The sequence below is a fragment of the Leopardus geoffroyi genome, chromosome A1 (genome assembly GCF_018350155.1).
Source record: "Leopardus geoffroyi isolate Oge1 chromosome A1, O.geoffroyi_Oge1_pat1.0, whole genome shotgun sequence".
Classification (NCBI taxonomy): Eukaryota; Metazoa; Chordata; class Mammalia; order Carnivora; family Felidae; genus Leopardus; species Leopardus geoffroyi.
This window is the reverse complement of record NC_059326.1, coordinates 90,115,635-90,138,619: the sequence shown is the minus strand read 5'-3', so window position 1 is coordinate 90,138,619 and position 22,985 is coordinate 90,115,635. Positions and strand designations below refer to the sequence as shown.

At 41.0% G+C, this 22,985-nt stretch overlaps 1 protein-coding gene across 3 annotated transcripts in view; it reads right to left on the bottom strand.

Annotated features, from left to right (window-relative positions):
* The window catches only part of RNF130 (ring finger protein 130), a 143,340-nt gene that overhangs the window by 65,979 nt on the left and 54,376 nt on the right, over positions 1–22,985 (bottom strand). For all 3 annotated transcript variants that reach the window (XM_045484606.1, XM_045484597.1, XM_045484611.1), the window contains exon 3: positions 18,038–18,288. In XM_045484606.1, the coding sequence (XP_045340562.1) occupies positions 18,038–18,288 (251 nt within the window). The remainder of the gene's footprint in view (positions 1–18,037; positions 18,289–22,985) is intronic.

Genomic DNA, 22,985 nt, shown 5'->3' with positions numbered 1-22,985 from the left:
TCTGTCTTTATGCCCACACCACACTGTTTCAATTATAGTAGCTTTGTAGTAGGTTACTAAATCAAGAAATATGAGACTTCCAACTTAATTCTTCTTCAAGATGATTTTGACTGTGCAGCTTAGAGAATAAAGCCACCATTTAAGGACCTGGGGAAGATGCAGGAAGATCAAAATTATAAGAATTCAGTTTAGGGTGTATGAAGTGTGACGTCAAGCATAACGAACACTAAGAACGGACTACTGAAGAGAACAGAGGTCATAGTGGCCTTGACGAGAGTTGCTCAGTGGAAAGACAGGAAGAAAAGCCTGACTGGAGTGGCCTTTAACTGGCACAAGGTGGCGGGAGCAGGGTCACTTCTAAATCTTACCAAGTTTTCTCAGGAAAAGGCCCAGACCAACTTTAAGAGTGGAAGTTTTGTTTTCAACAAAAGCAGGTGGAAGGGTTAGCTATAAGTAGGTGGGGTCAAACCACTAACGGTAGCATTATTCTAACCGGATATAGAGTCAGCAGCTGTGCTGAGGCAGTAAAGGGAAGAGAAAAAGGGTTCTGACAGTCTTAAGAGCCAGGGAACTCAGAAATCACCATAAAACACCTCCCCATACCCCTGAAAGAGACTACTCACTAGACAGAAGCCTCAGCAAGTAACTCTGAGATACACCCAGGGACATGGGGAGATTTCTCAGGCTCCCCGTTTACAGAGAAGCAAACAAAACATAACACGGGAACGCACTAAGAGGTAAGATCAGATCATCCAGGGCAGCCCATTCCCCTGAGGACCTGAAACACCAATGACAACTCCCAAGAAGAAAGAGCCCTCCTTGAGGAAAACCAGACCTGGGACTGAGCAGGGCAGGAAGCTGGGGGTAACACAGAGAGAAGCTTCTGATACTAGAGGAGATGGATCAGGAAGTCCTGAGGGGAGGGGGCTCCACAGAGAGGTGCAGCACAAGACGGACCCCCCAACTGCTCAGTGCAGAAAGCTACCCGGACCTACGTCTCCCCAACATGTATGACATTCTCCTCCCAAGTACAGAAGTTACATCATTTAACATAAGGAACAGAAGATTATGATCACATCTCATACAAAAGGTATCATAGGGAGAAACATGAACCAATTAGCCTTCAACAGACAATGAAAAGCACAACAATGTTTTGTTGTCGAGCTGTAGGAGTTCTTTATACATTCTGATATATGCCTGTTAGGAGATATGTGATTGGCAATAATTACCTTTTAAAGAAATTTAAATTAAGAAAAACATCAGATATTTATGGACTTAATAAATACATTTCTGGCTTTCTTCCCTGCTTCTATGTACTTTCATGTATCCACTGATGCCATCTTCCTTCTGCCTGAAGGACCTATTTGTTTGTTATAAATGTGTATTTACTACTCAGACAGAGAGCGTGAGCAGGGGATGGTGGTGGTGGAATGGACAGAGGATCCGAAGCAGGCTCCATGCTGACAGCAAAGAGCCTGATAAGGGGCTCGAACTCACAAACCATGAGATCATGACCGGAGTCGAAGCTGGACCCTTACCCCACTGAGCCACCCAGGTGCCCCCTGAGGGACCTTTTTAAAACATTTCTTGTAGTGTAGGTCTGCTGGAGATTAACTGTAATTCTTTCAGCTTTGTATATGTGAATTTCACCATTTTTGAAAGATGTTTGGGTGCACATAAAATTAAAGATATTGCTCCCCTGTTTTCTCCCTTGTACAGTTTCCAATGAGACAACTGCTATTACTCTCTTTATTTCTTTGTATGTTTTTTGTCTGACAGCCCTCTTAGCTCATTTTCTTGGGGAACCCAAACACATGTATACTGGGTTGCTGGAAACTGTTCCACATTTCACTGGGGTCTGCTCTTTTGGAGGCTAATTCTCTCTCTGCATTTCATTGGGTGGCTTCTATTGCTACGCCTATAGTTTGCTAATTTTTTCTTCCATAATATCTAATCTGCCATGCCATTAATCCCAGTCGGTTTATTTTTCATTTCAGGTATTACAATTTTTATCTCTATAATTTTGATTTGGGCTTTTTGAGGGGGAGTAATTATCTTACATGTCTCCACTTAATTATCTGGATACAGGTGTGGTAGGCAGAGTACTGGGTCCCCCAAAGATGGCCAGATCCTAAGCCCTGGAACCTATGAATATGTTCTGTTACATGGCAAGGGACAACTTAGGTAGCTGACTTTAGAACATGGAGCCTGAGGGGCGCCTGGGTGGCTCAGTCAGTTAAGCATCTGACTACGGCTCAGGTCATGATCTCGTGGTCCGTGAGTTGGAGCCCCACGTTGGGCTCCATGCTGACAGCTCAGGCCCTGGAGCACTCTGTCTCTCTCTCAAAAATTAAATAAACATTAAAAAAATAAATAAATAAAACAGGGAGTCTGAATTACCCAGTGGGACCACTGTGATCAGAGGGTTCTTAAAAATGGAAAAGGGAATAGAAACAGAGAGATGGTAGTGTAAGGGCTCAGCTGACACTGCTGGCTTTGAAGACGGAAAAACAGGGCCATGAGCCAAGGAATGTGGGTGGCTTCTGAAGACTAGGAAGAGTTGGGAGAGATTCTCCCCCAGAGCCTACAGAAAGGAATGTGGCCCTGACAACATGTTGGTTTTTAGTCCCGTGAGCCCCATGAGGAGGCACTGTCTGCTGGGTACTGTTCCTTCCAGTCCCTTTGGATGGTCTTCCCCAGCTTTGGAGACTTTGCTCACAGCACTGGCTGCTCAGTACTCTGCTGAATACTCAAGGTGCATGGACCTTTTACAGATGCTGGGGCTTTGTCTTCTCTGTGCATTTCCATCCTTCCCAGGACTGTGTTCCATGAATGCTAGCTACTCTGTTCTTCTTGGATTCTCAGTAATGACTTTCAAATAAGGCAGTCCACTCAGCTCTGCCTTAGTTTCCCCTCTGTGCACTGTGGCCTGGAAACTCGTAAACACATGAAGCTGGATAATCCTCATCTCTTGTCTGCCATTGCTCAGGGATCACTGACCCTCGTTTGTTGTCTAGTCTCTTGAAAACATGATTTCATGTATTTTTGCTGTTGTCTTTTTCCTTCCTAACTGCTGTTTCAGGCAGGAGGGTAAACCAAGTTCATTATCTGATTCTATTTTGGCCAAAACCAGAAGTCTCCACCATACTTTTTTTCTTTTTAATGCCATTTTAAAACGGCAAAACTGGGTTATTTTTCTAATAGAATGTCCCACATTCTAAATTTGACTGCTTGTTTCTTCCTGGTGTCACTTTACTTGGTCCATTTCTTATGAAACAGTAGCTAGATTTAGGTTCAACTGCTCTGGCGAGAGTATGTCCTGGGTGGTGCTGTGTGCTTCCCAACGTATCCCAACGTGAGGACATAGGGTTAGGCTTCCCTGCCCTCACTGACATCAAGCACAATCAGTGGGTTCAGACTCTGTCAGTTCAGAAAATCTCCCTAAGTCTTTCAGCGGATTTTATAGCGTCCACTGATGATCACTGCCTCAGGCCGTCATTTCACCAAAGGTTACAAAATGGTGATTTTCTATTTCATTGATTAGTTGGCGTTCTTCTATAAAGAACCTCCTCTCACCAACTAGTTGGTTATGATGTAATAACATAATGTGTACAGAAGACACAGGATGAATCGTTTTTAAAACTTGATTTTCAGAATAGCAAGTTGGTTCTCTAACAGCCTCCAGTTTCCATCAACTGCTGTATTTATTCCCTGGTGCTTCTGTCTCACTTTTGAATATGGAGAGTTCCTCTGAGAAGGCACCCAGGTCCTTTTGACACCACCTCAGTAGTCTTCCTTGTTTTCTGGCACAACATTCATCTTATACATTTGCTGCCCTAAATCTGGAATAACCCATTTCTCCAAGGATTCCTGGTTCCTTTGAGAGGGAAATGGCATTTAAAGGTAACTTTAGAGGTGTCTGGCTAGCTCAGTGGGAAGAATGTGCGACTTATGATCTTGGGATTGGGAGTTTGAACCCAATGTTGGGTGTAGAGAGTACTTAAAAATAAAATCTTAAAAAAAAAAAAAAAAAAAAAAGATAATTCCAGAGCAGTCTGGGGATGGGATGGAATGGAATGGGACAGAGGCTCATTGTTTTATTAAGGATGTAAAATGGTTAATTTTCTTTGTTTTTAAATAGTTATTTACTTTCTAGGAAAGTGCAAGTGGGGGAGGGATAGAGAGAGGGAGACAGAAGATTTGAAGCAGGTTCTGCACTGACAGGCTGACAGCAGTGAGCCTGATGTGGGGCTCAAACTCACGAACCGTGAGACCACGACCTGAACCACAGTTGGACACTCAACTGAGCTACCCAGGTGCCCCTAAAATGGTTAATTTTCTTATTTTTGAGAGAGAGAGAGAGAGAGAGAGAGAAAGAGAGCGCGCGCAAGCATGAGTGGGGGAGGGGCAGAGAGAGGGAGACACAGAATCCGAAGCAGGCTCCAGGCTCTGAGCTGTCAGCACAGAGCCCAACGCGGGGCTCGAACTCACAGACTGCGAGATCATGACCTGAGCCGAAGTCAGACATTGAACTGAGCCACCCAGGCTCAGTTAATTTTCTAATTAATTTCTAGTTAATTTTCTAACTTTGCCATTCCTTATACATTTATTAGTTGGAATTCTTCTATAAACAGGTACTGTTACTGGGTTGTCATTACATGGACAGAGGAGCTCTGTAGTTTTTAGGAAAAGGAAAATAAGCCAGGAAGGAGTTCACAGTATTTCCAATTCAAAAATAAGATTACAGTGTCATCACTTAATGTTTTTAATTTTAATATTTTCTTACTCTGAAAATCTTGGTTCCTAATATCAACATAATTACTTATTTGCTTTATCCTGCTATACATATATACATATATATATATATATATATATATATGATAATTTCAAATAATCAATACAACAGTAAGACTATTAAATGCAGCTGTTTTTTTTTTTGAATCCTCAGACTATATTCCAGTGACATGGACTGTCCAAAAACAGTCCCCTGAAATAACTCCTTTCTCCATATGGGTATGCCTCTTGAAATATATTTAGCTTCATTTGTTCCCATTTATTTTCAATTTGGATAATTTTGTCTTCTGTTTAAATTATTTTAAACAGTCACGTGGTTCCAGAGTCAAAACTATAAAACCAGGTACAGGGAAGTCTCATTTCTATCCCTAGTTCCTCCTAGTTCCCTTCCCCCTAACGTAAGAGCTCTTTAGGATAATTCTGCTTTTTCCTCATATTGTTTCCTTTTGGAAATAAAAGGAAACGCATATGCATGTGTGTACATACGTGATATGAGTATCCATTTATATGGATGTATTTTCAAAGCTCTTTCTTACCATCAGCTGGTACACTAAAACTGTTCTGTACCAAGAGGTCACTCCAGAGGCAGCAAACCAAGACCTTCAGATTCCCCTTCTCTTCTACAGCTACCTACTACTTCAGTGCATTCAGAGTTATTTCACGGTGGAGAGTTCTAGTTTATTCAAGCAGACTCCTATGGATGGACATTTGGGTGGTTTGTCTTGATAGTATAAAGAATATCAAGATGGATAGTACTGCATAGATGTCTTTTTTCACTTTTGTAAGGCTACATTGCTACAAGTGAGGTTACTAAGACAACTGGTAAGCACATATGCATTTCTGCTGGATATTACAAATTCCAGCCCCCTCGCCCTCGCCCCTCCCCTGCCTGGAACTGTTTTGCATTGTCATCATCAGTGTATGAGATTGCTGGTTTCCCCACCACCTAGTCAAGAGAGAACATGGTCAAATCTCAGAATTTTTTTTTTTTTTTTTTTTGCCAAATTTAAGTACCATTTGCATTTTTCTAAGTGAACTATCCATTTTTTTATTTGTCCATTTTTTTTTCTATCAGGATTTCAGTCTTCTTTATATATCAGGGCCGCTAAACCCTTTGTAATATAAGTCACAAATGTCTCATTTTAGTTTGTCATTTGTTTTTCCTTTAAAAAATTAAAACATATAGTCAAATTTATCAGTCATTTTTTATTGTGCTGTATTCTGAGCCATAATTCAAAGTTTTCCATGTGCCCCACCATAAAGGAAAATTTAGCCCACATTTTCTTCTAACCTTTGTAGTTTTACCGTTTAAAATTAGATCTCTGATTCATCAGAAATTTATTCTGCTGTACAATGTAAGAAATCGATCTGATTTTGTCTTTTTTTCCAGTTGCCCCACAACCATTTATTAAAAATGTTCATCCTTCCCCATTGATTTGAGATGATGCTTTTTATTGTATACTGTGCTTAAATTTCTACATGCAGTTGTATGTTTATTTTTGGGTTTTGCATTTTGTTCTATTGGTGTGTTTATTTGTAGGGTAACTTTTATTATTTTTTTAAATAGGTTTCATACCCAGAGTACAGCCCAACACAGGGCTCGAACTTGCTGCCCTGAGACCAAGACCTGAGCTGAGATCAAGAGTCAGGTGCTTAACCAACTGAGCCACCCAGCTGTTCCTAAACATTCTTTTAAATAAGAGGCTTTAATATATATTATAAAACTTGGTGTGGCTAGGCACCCATCGCTGCTTTTCTTTTTAAGGGTTTTTTCCCCCTGGTTATCCTTACTTATTCTTCCATGTGATTTTTATAATTACCTTATATTTAATCCCAGAAAAAATATCTGAAGGTAATTTTATTTAGATGCAGTTAAATGTATGAATGACCTTTGGGAGAACTGACAGCTTCATTGTACTGAATGTTTACCTTCAACAAGAACAAGGTATGTCAAGAGCGTTTTGTATGTTTCTTCTTGTGGGTTTTACACAGTACTTGTTAGTTATGCTCATACCAGGATTGAGCCACCCACTTACCCATCCAGCCATAAACACTGCCTTCCATCCCATTATATCTTTTGATTTTTCTTCTGTACATGCATTTTATATCCTGCTCCTTTACTAGGTTGTTCCCTTGTTTTAGTAGGGTTCCATTGATCCTTTTGGGATTTTCTGATAGACAGTCCTATCAACTGAAAACAGACCTACTTCTCCAAGTCTTATTCATCGTACTGCTTTTTCTTATCAAACTGCTTGGGCCAATACCTGCAGCATGACTTTAAATAGGGCAGCTCTGCTCCGTCTTCACATTTATCTGTTAAGTAAGATGCGGGCTTCCAGGCTGAGTGCGTGTGCACATGTGTGCTACTGAAGCCTCGGGGCTGAGCTGCCCCATCATCTACTGTGCTCTCTGAAGCTCCTGAACAGGCTTCTCAGGTCTCTGTGTTGGCTGTTGATAAATCACAGCCTGTGCTTTCACCAGCGGTTCTCAGACACGTCTGCTGGGGCTTGCGCCTCAGAGCGGAGCCCTGTCGCTGTGACTTCTGATTCTTAGGATCACCAGAACTACCCCCTTTCTTCCCTGGCTACCTTCTTTGGAGCTACTGTGTAGGTGCTGCTGCTGCTGCTGGCTGTCTGGCTAAGTCACTCCTTTCTCTGGAGTTCTTGGAGGCACCTGTGGCCTGGTAGCATCGAAGATGCTGAGGATTTTTCCTTGTTTTATCCTGCTTGCTCTCTATTTTTTAAAAAAGGATTTTAGGGAAATTAAAAAGAAATACCCTACTACTTCCATCTTGCTCAGATCAGAATTCTGCTGAAGAATTTTAAACAAAAGAGATCTGGGTTTTGGAGAATTCAGGCCTGGCCTCCTGAGAAGGTCTGTGACACAGGGAAGACCAGAGGCACTGAGACCTGGTAGGATCTAGGGCTTCGGAGAGTTAGGAAGGGCCCGAATCAGGCCAGTGGGTGCAGGGGAAGAGGAGAGGACAGAATCCAGAAAGATTTAGAAGGTAAAACTGGCAGAACCTAATGACTGACTGACATGGGATGGGGGGGGGGGGGGGAGGTGGCATGAAAACAGTGGGTGTTAAAGATGGCTGGCTCAGCTCTCTAGCTGGGTGACAGGCTCTGTGGGAATGGTACCCCATTAAGGAATTCCAGAAAAAGAGGAGCCAGTGCTGGCGGGAGAAGGGGTTCAGCCTTCAGCACGCTGGTAACAATGCACGCAGGGTGTCTGAGAGAGTGCCCGCGAATATTTGGATATATCATCCCTTCCACTTCTCAACTTCCAAAATCTCCTGTGGCAAAAGGAAAAAAAAAAAATCTCTTCTCTGTATTTGATATTAACGTCAAATGTCTTCACTGTAGTATTTTTCATGGGACTTGGCTTATGTTACTACATTCTTCTTGACCCCTCCTTCAACATTTCCAATCACTCTGTGACAGGTATGCTTCCGCTATGGTTTTGGTCTTTTACTTGAATCTGTCTAAAAGCCATTGCTTTTTCCCCTCTTGGTTTTAATACTATTTGTGTTCTGCTGACTCACAACTTAAGATGGAGCACAAATCCCTTTGTGAAGATCATTTTTTATTAAATTCCCTTACTTATACCTGACCACCATGCCATTAAGTCACTGTTTTTCAAGGTATGGTCTGTGGGGCAAATGCTTTAAATCTACCTTGGGGGCTTAACAATAATAATATGAAATGATGATATTTATAGTAACTAAGACTTATTCAGTACATACCACATGCTAGGTACTGTTCTAGTAAGTTTCACACGTACTGACTCATGTAATCCTCATCATCATTTTAACAGAAAGTAACTACATTATTCCCATTTTACAGAAGAGGAAATTGAGGTATAGAGAGATTAGAGCTGGTAAGTAGGTCCTACCTAGACTTCCCGATTCAGCCTATGGGGGAGATGTTTTGGGAATTTGTAGTTTTACAATGTCCCCTTCCCCACCAAAAAAAAAAAAGTGCTCTCACATGATTCTGTGGATGCACAGTATCCAAAGGTTTTACATTGGTAGAAAACAACTCATTCTGGGGTACCTGTGTGGCTCAGTCGGTTAAGCATCCGACTCTTTGATTTCGGCTCAGGTCATGATCTCACGGTTCATGGGTTCAAGCCCCATGTTGGGCTCTGTGCTGACAGCGTGGAGCCTGCTTGGGATTCTCACTCTCTTCTCTCTTTCTATGCCCCTCCCCTGCTTGGCTCTCTCTCTCTAAAAATAAATCAACAACACTTAAAAAACAAACAAACAACTCATCCTGCTTACTCAAACAGGAATAATTTGTTCACAGCCAGCTGGTCTGCAGCATATAGAGGACAGGTCTCTGTAATAAGACTCAGCTCAGGTTTCTCTTTTCAGTCCTCAGGAGTCTCCCAGAGACACAGAGCTAGGTTTGTATCAACGTGCAGCAGGGTTCTCTTCTAAACACTGATATAAACACTGATGAAATCCAGGTGCTATGAAAGCTATTTTCCCAGACTGAAACCACCTGGTAGTCTGCAGCCTGTCACTCATCACAGACCACTTTTTGTCCCTTTTGTCTAACAGAACTATCCCCATCGCCTTTCCAAGATACCGTGTGTCTATGTCCTGGCCCCTCCCCCCAGTTGGCTACATAACCCTGCTTTATTAATACTACTTTCCTTTGCTCTTTGATATTTCCAAGAGCTCCTTCCCCCTAAGCCTCTCCTGTCAAAAAAAATTTTTCTATCGCTCCACTGCTAAAAATCCTCATTTGATGGCTCCTCACTGCTTCAGTGCGAGATTTGAGCCCTTCATCTTGTTATGTCAACACATGTGTCCGGGAGCGGCTGACAGGTTCAGGTCCCCTCCCCACGATTCCTGATGCCATTCAACTCTGTCCCTCCTTTCATCCCTCCACAGCTCTGTGGAAAATGATCTCTTTGCCTGACTTTCCTGCCAGCCTATTTGACAAAGTCTTATTCATCCTGTAAAATTCAGCTCAAATGTAACTACCTCCGCTGTGAAGTACCCTGACTCACCTAGAGTAATATCACTCTGCCCAAAAAGAGTAACTCACACCATACAGCAGTATTCTGATTACACCTGTCTGCCTTCCTCATAAAATGTAAGCTCATTCTTTGATTAAATTTAAGCATTCACTGAGTCAGTGTGATGTGCCAGGCCCCATGCTAAACCCTGAGGAGGTAGTAATGAATGCCTCAGAACACCCTGTTCTCAACAGGATATTTTGTGCTAGAAAAAAATCTTAAGCTCTTGATGTATAACGTTTAGAAGGCATATACTCTCTGCATACAGATGGTGGTATTTATTTATGTAAACTGACCATAATGGCAGGACATGAAAAAGAAGGTAGAAAGATGATAAAGTAATATGTACACACTCAGCTCAGACACCTACTTTCCTTCTTCAGTTTTTCTGGAATTATTAATCCCTAAAAAACCTAGCAGATAAAATCAGTGTACAATCCAACAATGACAAAAGCCGTCCGTCTCTTTTAACTACATAATCTTTTCCAAGGGGAAAAAAATCTTGACAGTATGTGCAATATCTCCCTGCTCAGTGTGGAAGGAAGACTCTGAGCCCACCACATTTCCAAGGTCAACTGTGTATAAGTATCTGCTGTCCTATGCAGAACATTGGGTGTTCTTCCATACTCTCACATGTAAGTGCACTCTCCAGTTAGCTACCTTCTGGGATGAAAATGGGCAAGAAAAGCCTGTTTCGTTTCAGTAACCTCGGGATATTTATAAAGACTAAGAATAAGGTACACATGTTTTGGCAAGGAGCTTTAGCAAGTTTTAAATACCTTAGAAACTGTATAATTTTCACAGGGAATTTTCATAAAAAGACATTCTAAACTCAGGTTTGGCTTGTGGAATTTTGTTTATATCTGCCCTATTATTCCTCAATAGTAAAATAAAAAATTATTGTTCTGTTTTAGGAATCAAATTGGATTACTGTAGGATAAAGGCACACCACCGACCATGTAAGTGTGAAAAAGTTTTACATTTCTCGGAAAAACTGGAGGCTCCCTTTCTATATAAATACATTGAACATCTATCCCCTTGTGTGAACGAACTATCACTGACTTATCAGAAGGCAACAATCCTCTGAGCTGTTTGCACATAAACACTGTATCCAGATGCATTCTGACAGTCCTTTAGGAAGAGCAAACCACAGATAATTTAGCAGTAAACTAAAGAGCCACAGCAGTAGATTCTTTTTGCACGTGCAAAATGGTGTCAATTGTGTACATTACATTGTGCTCAGAAAGTTATTTATGTTATGTGGCTCTCTTTAGCAGCATATTCTGTCCAAAGCACTGCTTCACGATGACAGTTTGTGGGAGAAAATGGGTCTTGCCTTAAACTCACTGTTTTTCCTTTGCCAATACTTCTGGCTTCTCATTTAAAATAGCCAAAGGTTTCAACCAGTTGGGCTGTTGCCACCTTCTTATTAAACTTTAATAAGCTAAGCTTTTTAAGCCACATAAAAATTTCATCAAGCGTTTCTCAACCTTAGGAAAAAAACGGAAGGAGGAAAAAAGGTCAGAACATCACTTTCTGCCACAGCAGCGCCTGGAGAAGGCTTTGGAAGCCTGTGCGCAATCGGCCGCACAGCAAGCGCCTGTGGCCTGCGCCAGATGGTGGGTGCGTTGCCGCCTGCATCACACACAGGCCCCACGCCGAGTGCTAATTAAAATGCTACCATCAAATACCAGGCTCCTGGGACCGACCAGACCACTCGCTCTTTTCCAAAAGTCCTTGGGATGCACTACATTCAACCCACAATTGTAGGGTTCTCCTGTCCAGAACACCATTTCAGAGCAACTCTTGATCACTTCACTTTTAGTGTTTCATAACAACATACTTAACAAACGTCTTTATTATTTTTTTTTAAAGGAGTATAACATGCTACATGTAAATACGGAGTTAATAACAGAGGGAACAGATAGCAGAGTTGAAAGAGGTCACTTGTCTCTGGGAAACAAAAATTAGGAAAAGACCGGGCAAGGAACCAAACCTTGTGGTGCTATTTATTTTTAAGAATCATGTTCATGCATTATATCGGTGACACATTTAAATTAAAAAAGAAGGCTACATCACTGAAGAAAGTGGGCTGTTAAAAACCACTTCAGGGCTGTGCTACTGTCCTTCAAGAAGCTCAAGAACTTCAGCTGACATCTATTTTCCTCAAATATCATCAGACAAGATTTCTTGCCAGGTGCCTCTATGATAAATACACAAATGCTGTCGTTTTGTTAGTGCGGGTGTGACTCTATTCTTCCATTTCATCACAACGCGATTTTTACATCTTTTCATTTTATCAAAAACTTCATAAAACTCGTGCCTTCAATCTGAAGGCTGTAAATGTATAATTTCGCACATTATGTCTAATAATCTTTTCTAGGGTTGTGGCATATTTTATATGTTAACATTTTCATCTAATATTCCTTTATTGTTTTCGTCACGTATGTCCCAGTCCAAGTGTGGGAGATCCTATGGGAACCGTCAGCTCTGCCATGACACAGGAGCCTCCTCCTCCTAGCCCTCCCCCTGGATCTACCACAACAGGCAAGGACAGCAAGTCTCTAAAAGGGGGAGAGGAGGGACCTGGAGACTTGAGGAACACAGGGTGGACTGCCTACCTGTCCTACTCTAGCCAAACACCTGTGGAAAGATCGCACCCCTCTTTGCCACATGGTTTCAGTGGGGCCCAGTGGGAAGGGGATCTTTCCACCCCACCTCCTCACAGAGGCAAGCTGAGCGCATGATCTAATTGCCATCTACAGAACACGCCACCCAACAGCAGAATACACATTTTTTCCCCAACCACCCACAGAACATTTGCTAAGACAGACTATATCCCAGGTAATAAAACAAACCTCAACACATCTGGAAGAATTTAAATCATACATCTGATCATAATGGAACCAAACTAGTAATCAGTAACACTAAGGTAACTGCAGAATCTCTGAACTCTGGAAAGTGAAGTCATCGGTCAAAGAGGAAGTCCCCAAAGAAAAAATTACGTAAAACTGAAGAAAAATGGAAGCACAGGATATCAAAGAATACAGGACACAGTGAAAGCAGTAGTGTTAAGAAATTTATGGCACAAAATCCTTACAAGGGAAAGACAAAAGATTTTTTTTTTTTTTTTTTAATTTCTGTTGCCTAGTATTTTTCTTTTTCTTTTTCTTTTTTAACATTTATTTATTTTTGAGAAACAGAATGAGAAAAGTGTGAGCGGGGGAGGGACAGAGAGAGAAGGAGACACAGAATCTGAAGCAGGCTCCAAGCTCTGAGCAAGCAGTCAGCACAGAGACTGATGCAGGGCTCGAACCCACAAACTGTGAGATCATGACCTGAGCCAAAGTCGGACGCTCAACCGACTGAGCCACCCAGGCGCCCCAAAAGATTTCTTTTTTTAAAAATTTATCTTGAGAAAGAGAGAGAGAGAGTGCATGCATACATGGCACACGTGAGCAGGGGAGGGGCAGAGAGAGAAGGAGAGGGAATCCCAAGCAGGTTCCTCGCTATCAGTGCAGAACCTGATGTGGGGCTGGATCTCACAAACCGTGAGATCACGACCTGAGCTGAAATCAAGAGTTGACTGACCCAGGGGCCCTAGAAAGAGAAAAGTTTTCATAAATAATATAAGTTCCCATCTTTAAAAATCAAACAAACTTGGGGCGCCTGGGTGGCGCAGTCGGTTGGGCGTCCGACTTCAGCCAGGTCACGATCTCGCGGTCCGTGAGTTCGAGCCCCGCGTCGGGCTCTGGGCTGATGGCTCAGAGCCTGGAGCCTGCTTCCGATTCTGTGTCTCCCTCTCTCTCTGCCCCTGCCCCGTTCGTGTTCTGTCTCTCTCTGTCTCAAAAATAATAAACGTTGAAAAAAAAAAAAAATCAAACAAACAAAAAGCTGGTTCTTTGAAAATATAAAAAACTGAGAAGTTTCTATCAAGACTTACAAAAATAAGGGTGCCTGGATGGCACAGTTGGTTAAGCCTCCAACTCTTGCTTTTGGCTCAAGTCATGCATGATCTCATGGTTTCATGAGTTTGAGCCCCAGGCCCTGAGTAGGGCTCTGTGCTGACAGAACCGAGCCTGCTTGAGATTTACTCTCTCCCTCTCTCCCTGCCCCTCTCCCACTCACATGGTCTCTGTCTCTTTCAAAATAAATAAATAAACTTAAAAAAAAAAAAACTTTAAAGGACTGACAAAAATAAAGAGAAGATACAAATCATTAAAATCAGGAACGAAGACAGACACTGCAGCCACTAAAAGAACAAGGGAATACTGTAAACAACATCATACTTGTAGATTTGACAACATCTAAAAAAAGGGCCAATTCCTCAAAAACCACAAATTACCAAATTTCAATAAAGGCGATACAGACAACCTGAATAGTCTTTTAACCATCAAAGAAATTACAATTTTCCAACAACCCCTCCCCACTCCCCCCCCTCCCCGCAAAAAAAACTACAGACTGGTATCTCTCACAAACTTAGACACAAAGATCCTCAACAAAACAACAGCCAGCCAAATTCAGCAATGCACACACAAAAAAATCATACACCATGATGAAGCAGGATTTGTTACAGGCATGCAGGTCTGGTTCAACATTAGAAAATCAATGAATACTATCCACCATGTCAACAGGATAAAGAAGAAAATAAAAAATCGTATGATCGCATCAACGGACACGGAAAACATCTGACAAAATCGAACACCCATTTGTGATAAAAGCTCTCAGCAAACTAGAAATACAGATGAGCTTTGTCAAGCTGGTAATAAACATCTACAAAATATGACAGCTAAAACATACTCAATGATGAAAGACTGAATCCTTTCCTCTAAGATTAGGTACAGGCAAGGATGCCCACTCTCATTTACCACTGTCATTCAACATGTTACTGAAAATTCTAGCCACTGCAATAAGGCTAAAAAAAAAAAAAAAAATCCTTAACCCAAACCTCTTATTAAAAACATGACCTCAAAATGGATTATGGTTATGGACTTAAATGTAAAAGGCAGAACTATAAAACTTCTAAAAAAAAAAGAGAAGATCTTTGGAATCTAGGATTCGGCAAAAAGTTTTTAGACTTGACGGCAAAAGTCAAATGGATAAATTAAACCTCATCAAAATTAAATCTTTTTGCTGTTCAGAAGACCCTGTGAAGAAGTCTTCTGACCTCTTCCCAGATAAGACACTGGGATAAAACATCTGCAGACCACAATTCTGACAAAGGCTTGTATCCGGAATGTAAAAACTTCCAAAACTCAACAGTAAAAAAAAACCCTAAAACAACCTAGCTAGGAAATGGGCAAGAGACATGAACAGGCATTTCAGTAATGAGGACATACAGACGGCAAATATACACATGAAAAGATGCTCCACATCAGCAGCCATCAGAGGAACGCAGGAGAGATGTGCCTACACAGCTACCATCAAATGGCTAAAATAAAAATTAGTGACAACATGCACCATCAAAGGTGCAGAGGATATGGTTCAGGGATATGTTTCTAGTGCGAACACGGAATATAGAGCTGCTTGGGGAAAGGTATGGCAGTTTCTTCTAACGTGATGTATGCGCTTGCCATAATGGCCCAGATATTTCCCTCCTGAACATTTATCCAAGGCAAATGCAAACTCATATTAACACAAAAATCCATAACAGATGTTCACAGCCACTTTAAAATACCCAAAACCTTGAAACAACTGGATTCACTGGACTGGTATATCCAAGCTATAGAACACTACTCAGCAATAAAAGAGAATAAACTACCAATACACACAACAACTTGGGAGACTCGTAAGGGGATTGCATTAGGCGAAGACACCAAACTCTAAAAGTTAAGTACTATATGATTCCATTCATACAGCATTCTTGAAATGACAAAACTGTAGAGTGGGGAACAAATTAGTGCTATCAGGAATTAGGCAGGAGGGCAGGAAGGAGGTGCCCATGAGTATAAAAGAAAATAGCACAAGGGATCCTTGTGGTGAATTGTTGTGTATCTCAATTGTGGCAGTGGTGACTCAAAATCATATAGAACTACACACACACACACACACACACACACACACACACACGAGTACAGGTTAAACTGGAGAAATCTGAGTAAGATCAATGGATTAGATCAATGTCATATTTACTATAGTTATAATATTTACTATAGTTATGCAAGATTTTACCCTTGGGGGATGAAGAGTACTGGGATCTCCCTGTATTATTTCTTACAAATGCATGTGAATCTATGATTATCTTAAATAAAAAAAAAAAAACAACAAGAAAAAAAAGTTTACCAAATGTGAAGGACTGGTATTCCCAAAAAAATGCATATACCTGGATATAATAATGAGGGAATGCTGGGTATCAGACAAACTCAAATACAAAACAACTGGCTTGGACTCTTCAAAAATGCCAATTCCAGGGGTGCCTGGGTGGCTCAGTCGGTTAGGCAGCTGGCTTCGGCTCAGGTCATGATCTCACAGTTCATGAGTTTGAGCCCTGTGTTGGGCTCTGCGCTGATAGGTCAGAGCCTGGAGCCTGCTTCAGATTCTGTATTTCCTTCTCACTCTGCCCCTCCCCCACTCACGTTCTGTCTCTCTCACAAAAATAAACAGAAAAACATTTTAAAAAATGCCAATGCCATGAAACAGATTGAGAGAGACATGACAGGGGTGCCTGGCTAGTCCGGTGAGTAGAGTGTGCAACTCTTGATCTTGGGGTGTGAGTTCAAGCCCCATGCTGGGCATAGAGCTTAATTAAAAAAAAAAAAAATAGACATGACAACTCAATGCAACATTCAATCTGTTTGGATCAATACAGGGTTTGCTCTGCTGGAAAAGACATTATTAAGACAATTTTACAAAACCTAGAAAGAAAGGTCTCTAGATCAGATAATAGTATTGTATCAATGTTAACTTCCTGATTTTGATAATCACATTGTGATTATGTAAGAAAATGTTCTTGCTTTAAAAAACATACACAAGGAAGTAGTAAGGGTAGAGGAGCATCATATCTCAAATTTACTCTCAAATGGTTAAAAAAGGTATGTACACATAGAAAAGCAAATAGGGTAAATGTTAACAGTTGAAGAACCTGGGGAAAGGAATACTTTATACTATTTATGCAGCATCTGTAAGACTGAAATTATAAATAATAAAAATTATCATATTAAAACTTTTTTAAAGTATACAGGATACTGCACAGAGCCTGGCACAAAAACGTGCAATAAACTCCAGTTTTCAGATATTTTATACCTATTTTCAGATGAAGAAACAAGTTGAGAAGTGAAATAAATGGTCTATAAGGACCATGGCAAACTGATGGTGAGGTCGGGATTTGAACTCATATCTGTTCCACAGCAGCATCTGTCCTTCTTTCGCTAGAATGAGGAAGGCTGAAAATTTCAACTCCCCCACAGGGATCTGGATGTACTCTGTTTAAGGAGAGGATGGCATTACATAAAAACTGGCTACCAACCACTCTCCAAGCACTTCCCCTGCTGGTTTTCTCCTAGAGAAGCCTCAGGCTGGCACTGGGACTCAACACCTCCAGCCCAGCCCCCCGATGTGCACCAAACAAACTAACAACCTGACAAAATCACTGCCTGCAGGCCATCCACCACAGGGCAGCACACGGTCTTGTCTTTCCTGTGTCTTTACCCACTCATCCGAGATCCACTGAGCATTGTTTATGCTGGTTAATGGAGGCTCTGGGACAACTAGATACTGCTCTTCTATGGGTCCTTCTCCACCTCATCGTCTCCCCCACGGCCCGGCTTACACAGGATAAGTAATCTTAATTGATTTATTTTATCTGAATAGGTAATCTACAGTTCAAAATTCACACAGCATGAAAGCGTGTGCCATCTCCCCCCAGCACCCACTCCCAATGACCATCAATGCTACTGGCTTAAAAATGCAACTCTGTGATATTTCCTCAAATTACTAGGAATTAGCTAGATCATATTATGATACTATGCTAAACATTTACATAGAATATTCTAAGTGGTCACTATAAATTTAAATTCTCCATTTAGGCATTTAAAAAATCCCTCAAATAATTTGTGTTAGTAGGTTTTCAACACGCTGTAAATGACTGAGGGTCACAACTTTTTTTTTTTTTTTTTTTTTTTTACGTGAAAAACTATTGGTACCATACATGAGCATAATAGATGTCCATGAATTACGGCTGGTAAGCATCAATCACTACAGACGACCGACAGCTCACCTGGTTCCTGTCGCGTGCATTCGTGTACCTGATCTTCTGAATGAAGTAGAATATGAGCCATGCTGAAGAAATAATCATCAAAACAATAAAGGATATTGACACGAAGACAAGAGAGCCACGGCTGAAGTTCTTTGGCGGCATTCGTGTTCCAACAGCTATTGTCATTTGTACAGAGATGTTTTTCTCCAGATAACTCAAAATATCCTTACCCCTCAATTCTGTAATCATGACAGCAATAATATCTCCAGTGCCTGTAATGTAAAATAAATACATATACTCAAGTGATCTTTAAAATTTACAGGTACATCAAACATACAAAGGCACTATTTGGAAAAACCACTACAATTTTTGCTAATGGCAAGGGTTTGCAGATTCAACTTTTCAGATGAAATCAATCTCTGCAGTTGGCTATGTGGGCACCAAGTGGAAACAGGAATCTGTTGTGTAGTACTTAAAACTCAGACAAAGTGTAAAATTATTGCAGTGTTAAGAGTCCCATTAACTTGTCTTACAACTACATTTAAAAAATGGATTACTAAATCAGCCAAATGTTAACGACAGACAGTATTAAACGTGGTATTATATAACAACGTCATGTGATAAAATATGGCAGGTCTTTACTATAAAACTTTTTCCATTTTAAATGCTCTTTAGACTTTATAAAGTCCCAGCTCCTTAAGAAAAGGAGAATAGCACTAGTATTTATAGTACAAAAAGCACTATTATTTATAGTACAAAAATTGGTACTTTGTGCACTACTCGTTCTTTACAGGGCACCTATTGTGTGTACAACTAGTAGAAGGAATAGAAAGCACAGGACATGCAGTTTTATGATCTCACTGACATGACACAAATCCAGTAATAGAGCTGCAAAAGTCAAATGCCAAAAGGGGGTAACCTTCATTAATCACAGCTGAAGCTAACTTTGGTCCCACGTCTAGCCCTGATGAGAGGAAGGTTCCTTTCTTATTTGCCCAGAGCCCTTCTGGAAATGAAACCCTCCCCGACTCGAGTCCACACTTCAACACCCTAGACTAGTTTGGTATCAGAATCCTTCCAGCTTCTAACAGCTGTCCAGAGGTTCTGTCACAGCCACAAACTATTTTAAGGTAATTACAGGATGTTCTTAAGTCACCATTCTAGTCATTTACTTCTTTCACTTATGTAATTTCCAGGAGTAGTGATACAGTAAAGGCAAATTACTCTCTCTCCTGTGGAGCGTGAAATTACTATTCCTTTCCTCCTCCTCAGAGGGAAGTAATTTCCCATTTCCTTTCCTTTCTACACCAGTCTAGCTGCCAGTGACCCTCCGTTCTAAGCTGAAGCTGCCGGTGGTGATGTGCAACTTTCAGCACACTTCAAAGCAAAGACTGAGACTCTGGGGGTCGGAGGAAGGAGAATAAACATTTTATTTCAGGAAAGAGAAAATTATAACCACTTATTCAAACTGGAATAGGGTTTGCAGATAAATGTAAACCACCAAAACCAAACAAACACCCCACAACATGCCCTCGCAAACGCTTCTTCAATGAATACTTCTACTAAAGTATTTGGTTTACATGTTTATTGTATTTGACTAAAAGAACTACCCTTATCATGTGCAGTCAAAAGAACACAGGCTGAACTGAAAAGAAATTCAATAACTAAAAGTTTTCTGAAAAATTTAACCCAACAGAACATATACCTTTTGTATTACCTTATTCAAAATTGTGCCAGCCACTTTATCAGAATAGCAGTTTATCAGAATACTGATTAAAAGAATCCAAAAACAAAAACAAAAAAACTGCGAAATTAAAGAAAGCAACAGAGTTAACATCTAATTATCTTTGTGAAAGAAGAGTTATGGTCAGTAAGTTAGAGAAAATCATAACATAGTGTTAAACCATTTAAATTTTCCATTTAGAAAACTTAGGTCTGCGCTTTTAAAATGTTGGTCAACAGGCAACGGTCTGTGGTGTAACATACCAGGTATGGCTATAAAGTAACTGAGACGGATCCCACAAACCACACATGACAATCAGTCTCATTGCTTTATAATCACACCAGGTACAAACAGTTTTAGAAACCAGTTCTGAGGCTTCCTCTTGAAGACTCAAGCTGGAAAAGGAGCAGGGAAAGCTTCACAGGTAGCCCAGGGAACCAGTCCATGTAATTTCATTCGTTCAAAGAACACTAAATAAATGAACACCGCCTAGTTTCAACTGGAAAGCTGTTTGGGAAAAGAAGCATTTAATTATTTCAACCATCCATTCAACGATATTTATTGAGCACATACTATGATCAAGGTTCCCAAAGGTTCACATTTTTTAAAGATTTTATTTTTAAGTAATTATGTCCACCTTTAAAAAAAATTTTAATGTTTACTTATTTTTGTGAGAGAGAGAGAGTGAGTGAGTGTGTGTGTGTGTGTGTGGCGGGGGAGGGAGGGGACAGGGGATCTGAAACAGGGTCTGTGCAGACAGCAGAGAGCCCGATGCGGGGCTTGAACTCATGAACCGTGAGATCATGGTCTGAGCTGAAATCAATGTCAGACACTTAACCTAACTATGCCACCTAAGCACCCCTGGTCACCTTTCAGAGACAGAAAATTTACCTGCTGTGAAATAAGAGAAAACATAATATGTTGGTTTCTGCCCTGGTTCCTGGGACAAAGCTCCTAAAACACCTGCAATTTCCTAAGTGATAAGAGCATTAGGAGCATCTTTTGTTCTGCTATTTGGTCCTTGACCTTGAACCCTGACACAGGGTTTCTAAATCCCTTGGAATTTCCTGGGTGAGACAAGAGTCTTCTATTCTAATGAGGGGACTCTTGGTGGGCTCCTGGATAGCTTTAGAAAGACCAAGCCATGAGGAGAAGCTTGGAACTTTTAGCCCATCCCTGCCACCCTCTGGGCAGGGGAGAGGAGCTGAAATGGAGTTAATGACTGATCACACCTAAGGGATGAAGCTTCCATTAGAACCCCCAAAAGTGTGGGGTTTGGAGAACTTCCAGGTTGGTAAACATGTACAGGTCCTGCGAGGGTGGAGTGCCAGCAAGCCCCTTCCCACATACCTTGCCCTATGCATCTTTGGCCACTCCTCTGTATCTTTCATAATAAACCAGTAAATGTAAGCAAATGTTTGCTTGAGTTCTGTGAGCCATTCTAACAAAGTTTTGAACACTATGTGGGGGTTGCTGGGAACCCTGATTTACAGCTGGTTGGTCAGAAGTACAGGTGACAACCTGGGACTTGTGGCTGGCTTTATGTGGGGCAGGGAGGGGGCAGCCTTATGGGTTTGAACCCTTAACCTATGGGATGTGATGCTAACTCCAGGCAGACGGGATCTGAATCCAACGGAATTCTAGGACACCCAGCAGGTATGGCTAAGAATTGCTCGGTACAGGGGAAAGCCCCACACATTTGGTGACCAGAAGTGTCACAGAAGCGACACTATATGAACAGTACAGGAGACACAGGAGTGTTTTTTCCTTTATACCTGCTCTTGATTTTGTGAAAACTGCATTTACCCTCAAAGAGCAAAGGAGAATCCAACTATGCTTCAATTAAAAAAAAAATAGCCTAAACAAAGTAATGGATAAATAAAAGGTATACCTATTATTATTATTTTTTTAGAAGAGTAAAGGAGAATCTTAAAGGGGCTGGAGAGAGGAGCCCAGTGCAGGTAGTCTCATCAGGTTAGTACAGAGGAAGAGATTGCTAGCAGGATAGGGAAGAAGGCGAAAGCAGTGCGGGTCAAGCAAAATGAAGAATCACAGGAGGATGTCAGAATACTAGCAAAATCACTTGGTTCTTAACCACTTCTGACAGTAAATCACTTAGAGAACCTGATGGTAGGAGACCCCTCCTACAAGAGAAGTCCCAATTCTACTAATTTCAGGAGAGATTTGTGGATCTCCTCACTCCCCACCCCTAGAGATGATCTGGGTTGAAAGACCCTGATTTAAGGATGCCTCTGACTCTTGACTTTTAAAGATCTGGGAAGTCTTGGCCAGCTTGCAGGAGGATACTAATGCCAAAGTATAAGCTTCGAGATAAAAGCAGGGTTGGGTCAAGCAGAGACTGATAAGAGTTGAAGACTAATTAGACTACAATGATATAAACATTCAAGGAGAGACAACATCCACCACCACTAACCCTAATCCTAATGGATATGGCCTCAGAATCCTCAGCACTTCACATGCCCAGGAGCCAGGATTAATTTACCAGGGATGACAAGTAAGTAAAAATCTAGGGTGATCCCTGCTTTCACCTATTTGCTTAAAACTTTCTCCACTTTTATTTTTTAATGTGAATCTAGATTTCCACTGCTTGAGTTTGGCTACTTTAATAAACAGCTTTTTTTTTTTTTTTTAATTCTTTCTCCTTTTGAGAATTTTCAAACCCCAGAAGAGTTTCAAATCATGACATTTCCTCCTTAAATACTTCAGCATTATTTCCTAAGAACAAGGACACAATTAATTTATCACATTCGAGAAACTGAACTCTGATAGGACACTGTTCTGTAATATATGGGCCATAGTCAAATATCTCTGCCCGCGTCTAATGAAACCTTCAGAATTGTTTAGTGTAGGTCAGTGCAGTACCCAGGACGCAATCAGGCCTTGTGCACCTCGTGTTTAGTTGTCTTGTCTCCTTTGTCTCTGATAATCTAAAGCAGTCCTCAGTCACTTTTGGTCATTCATGTCATTGACCTTTTTAATGAGACCAGGACATATGTTTTGAAAATGTCCCTCAATCTGGATTTGTCTGATTGTTTCTGATTACTGACTGTGATTAGATATCTGAAGTAAATGCTTTTTGGCAGAAATGCCACACAGGTGATGCTGCATCTGTCCTTCTAGTGTTCACATTGGGATGTACCTGTCAAGTTTTACCTTTATTGGTGACGGTGAATTTTAACACTTGGTCAATCTGGTATCAGCTAGATTTTTCAACTGCAGAAAAAT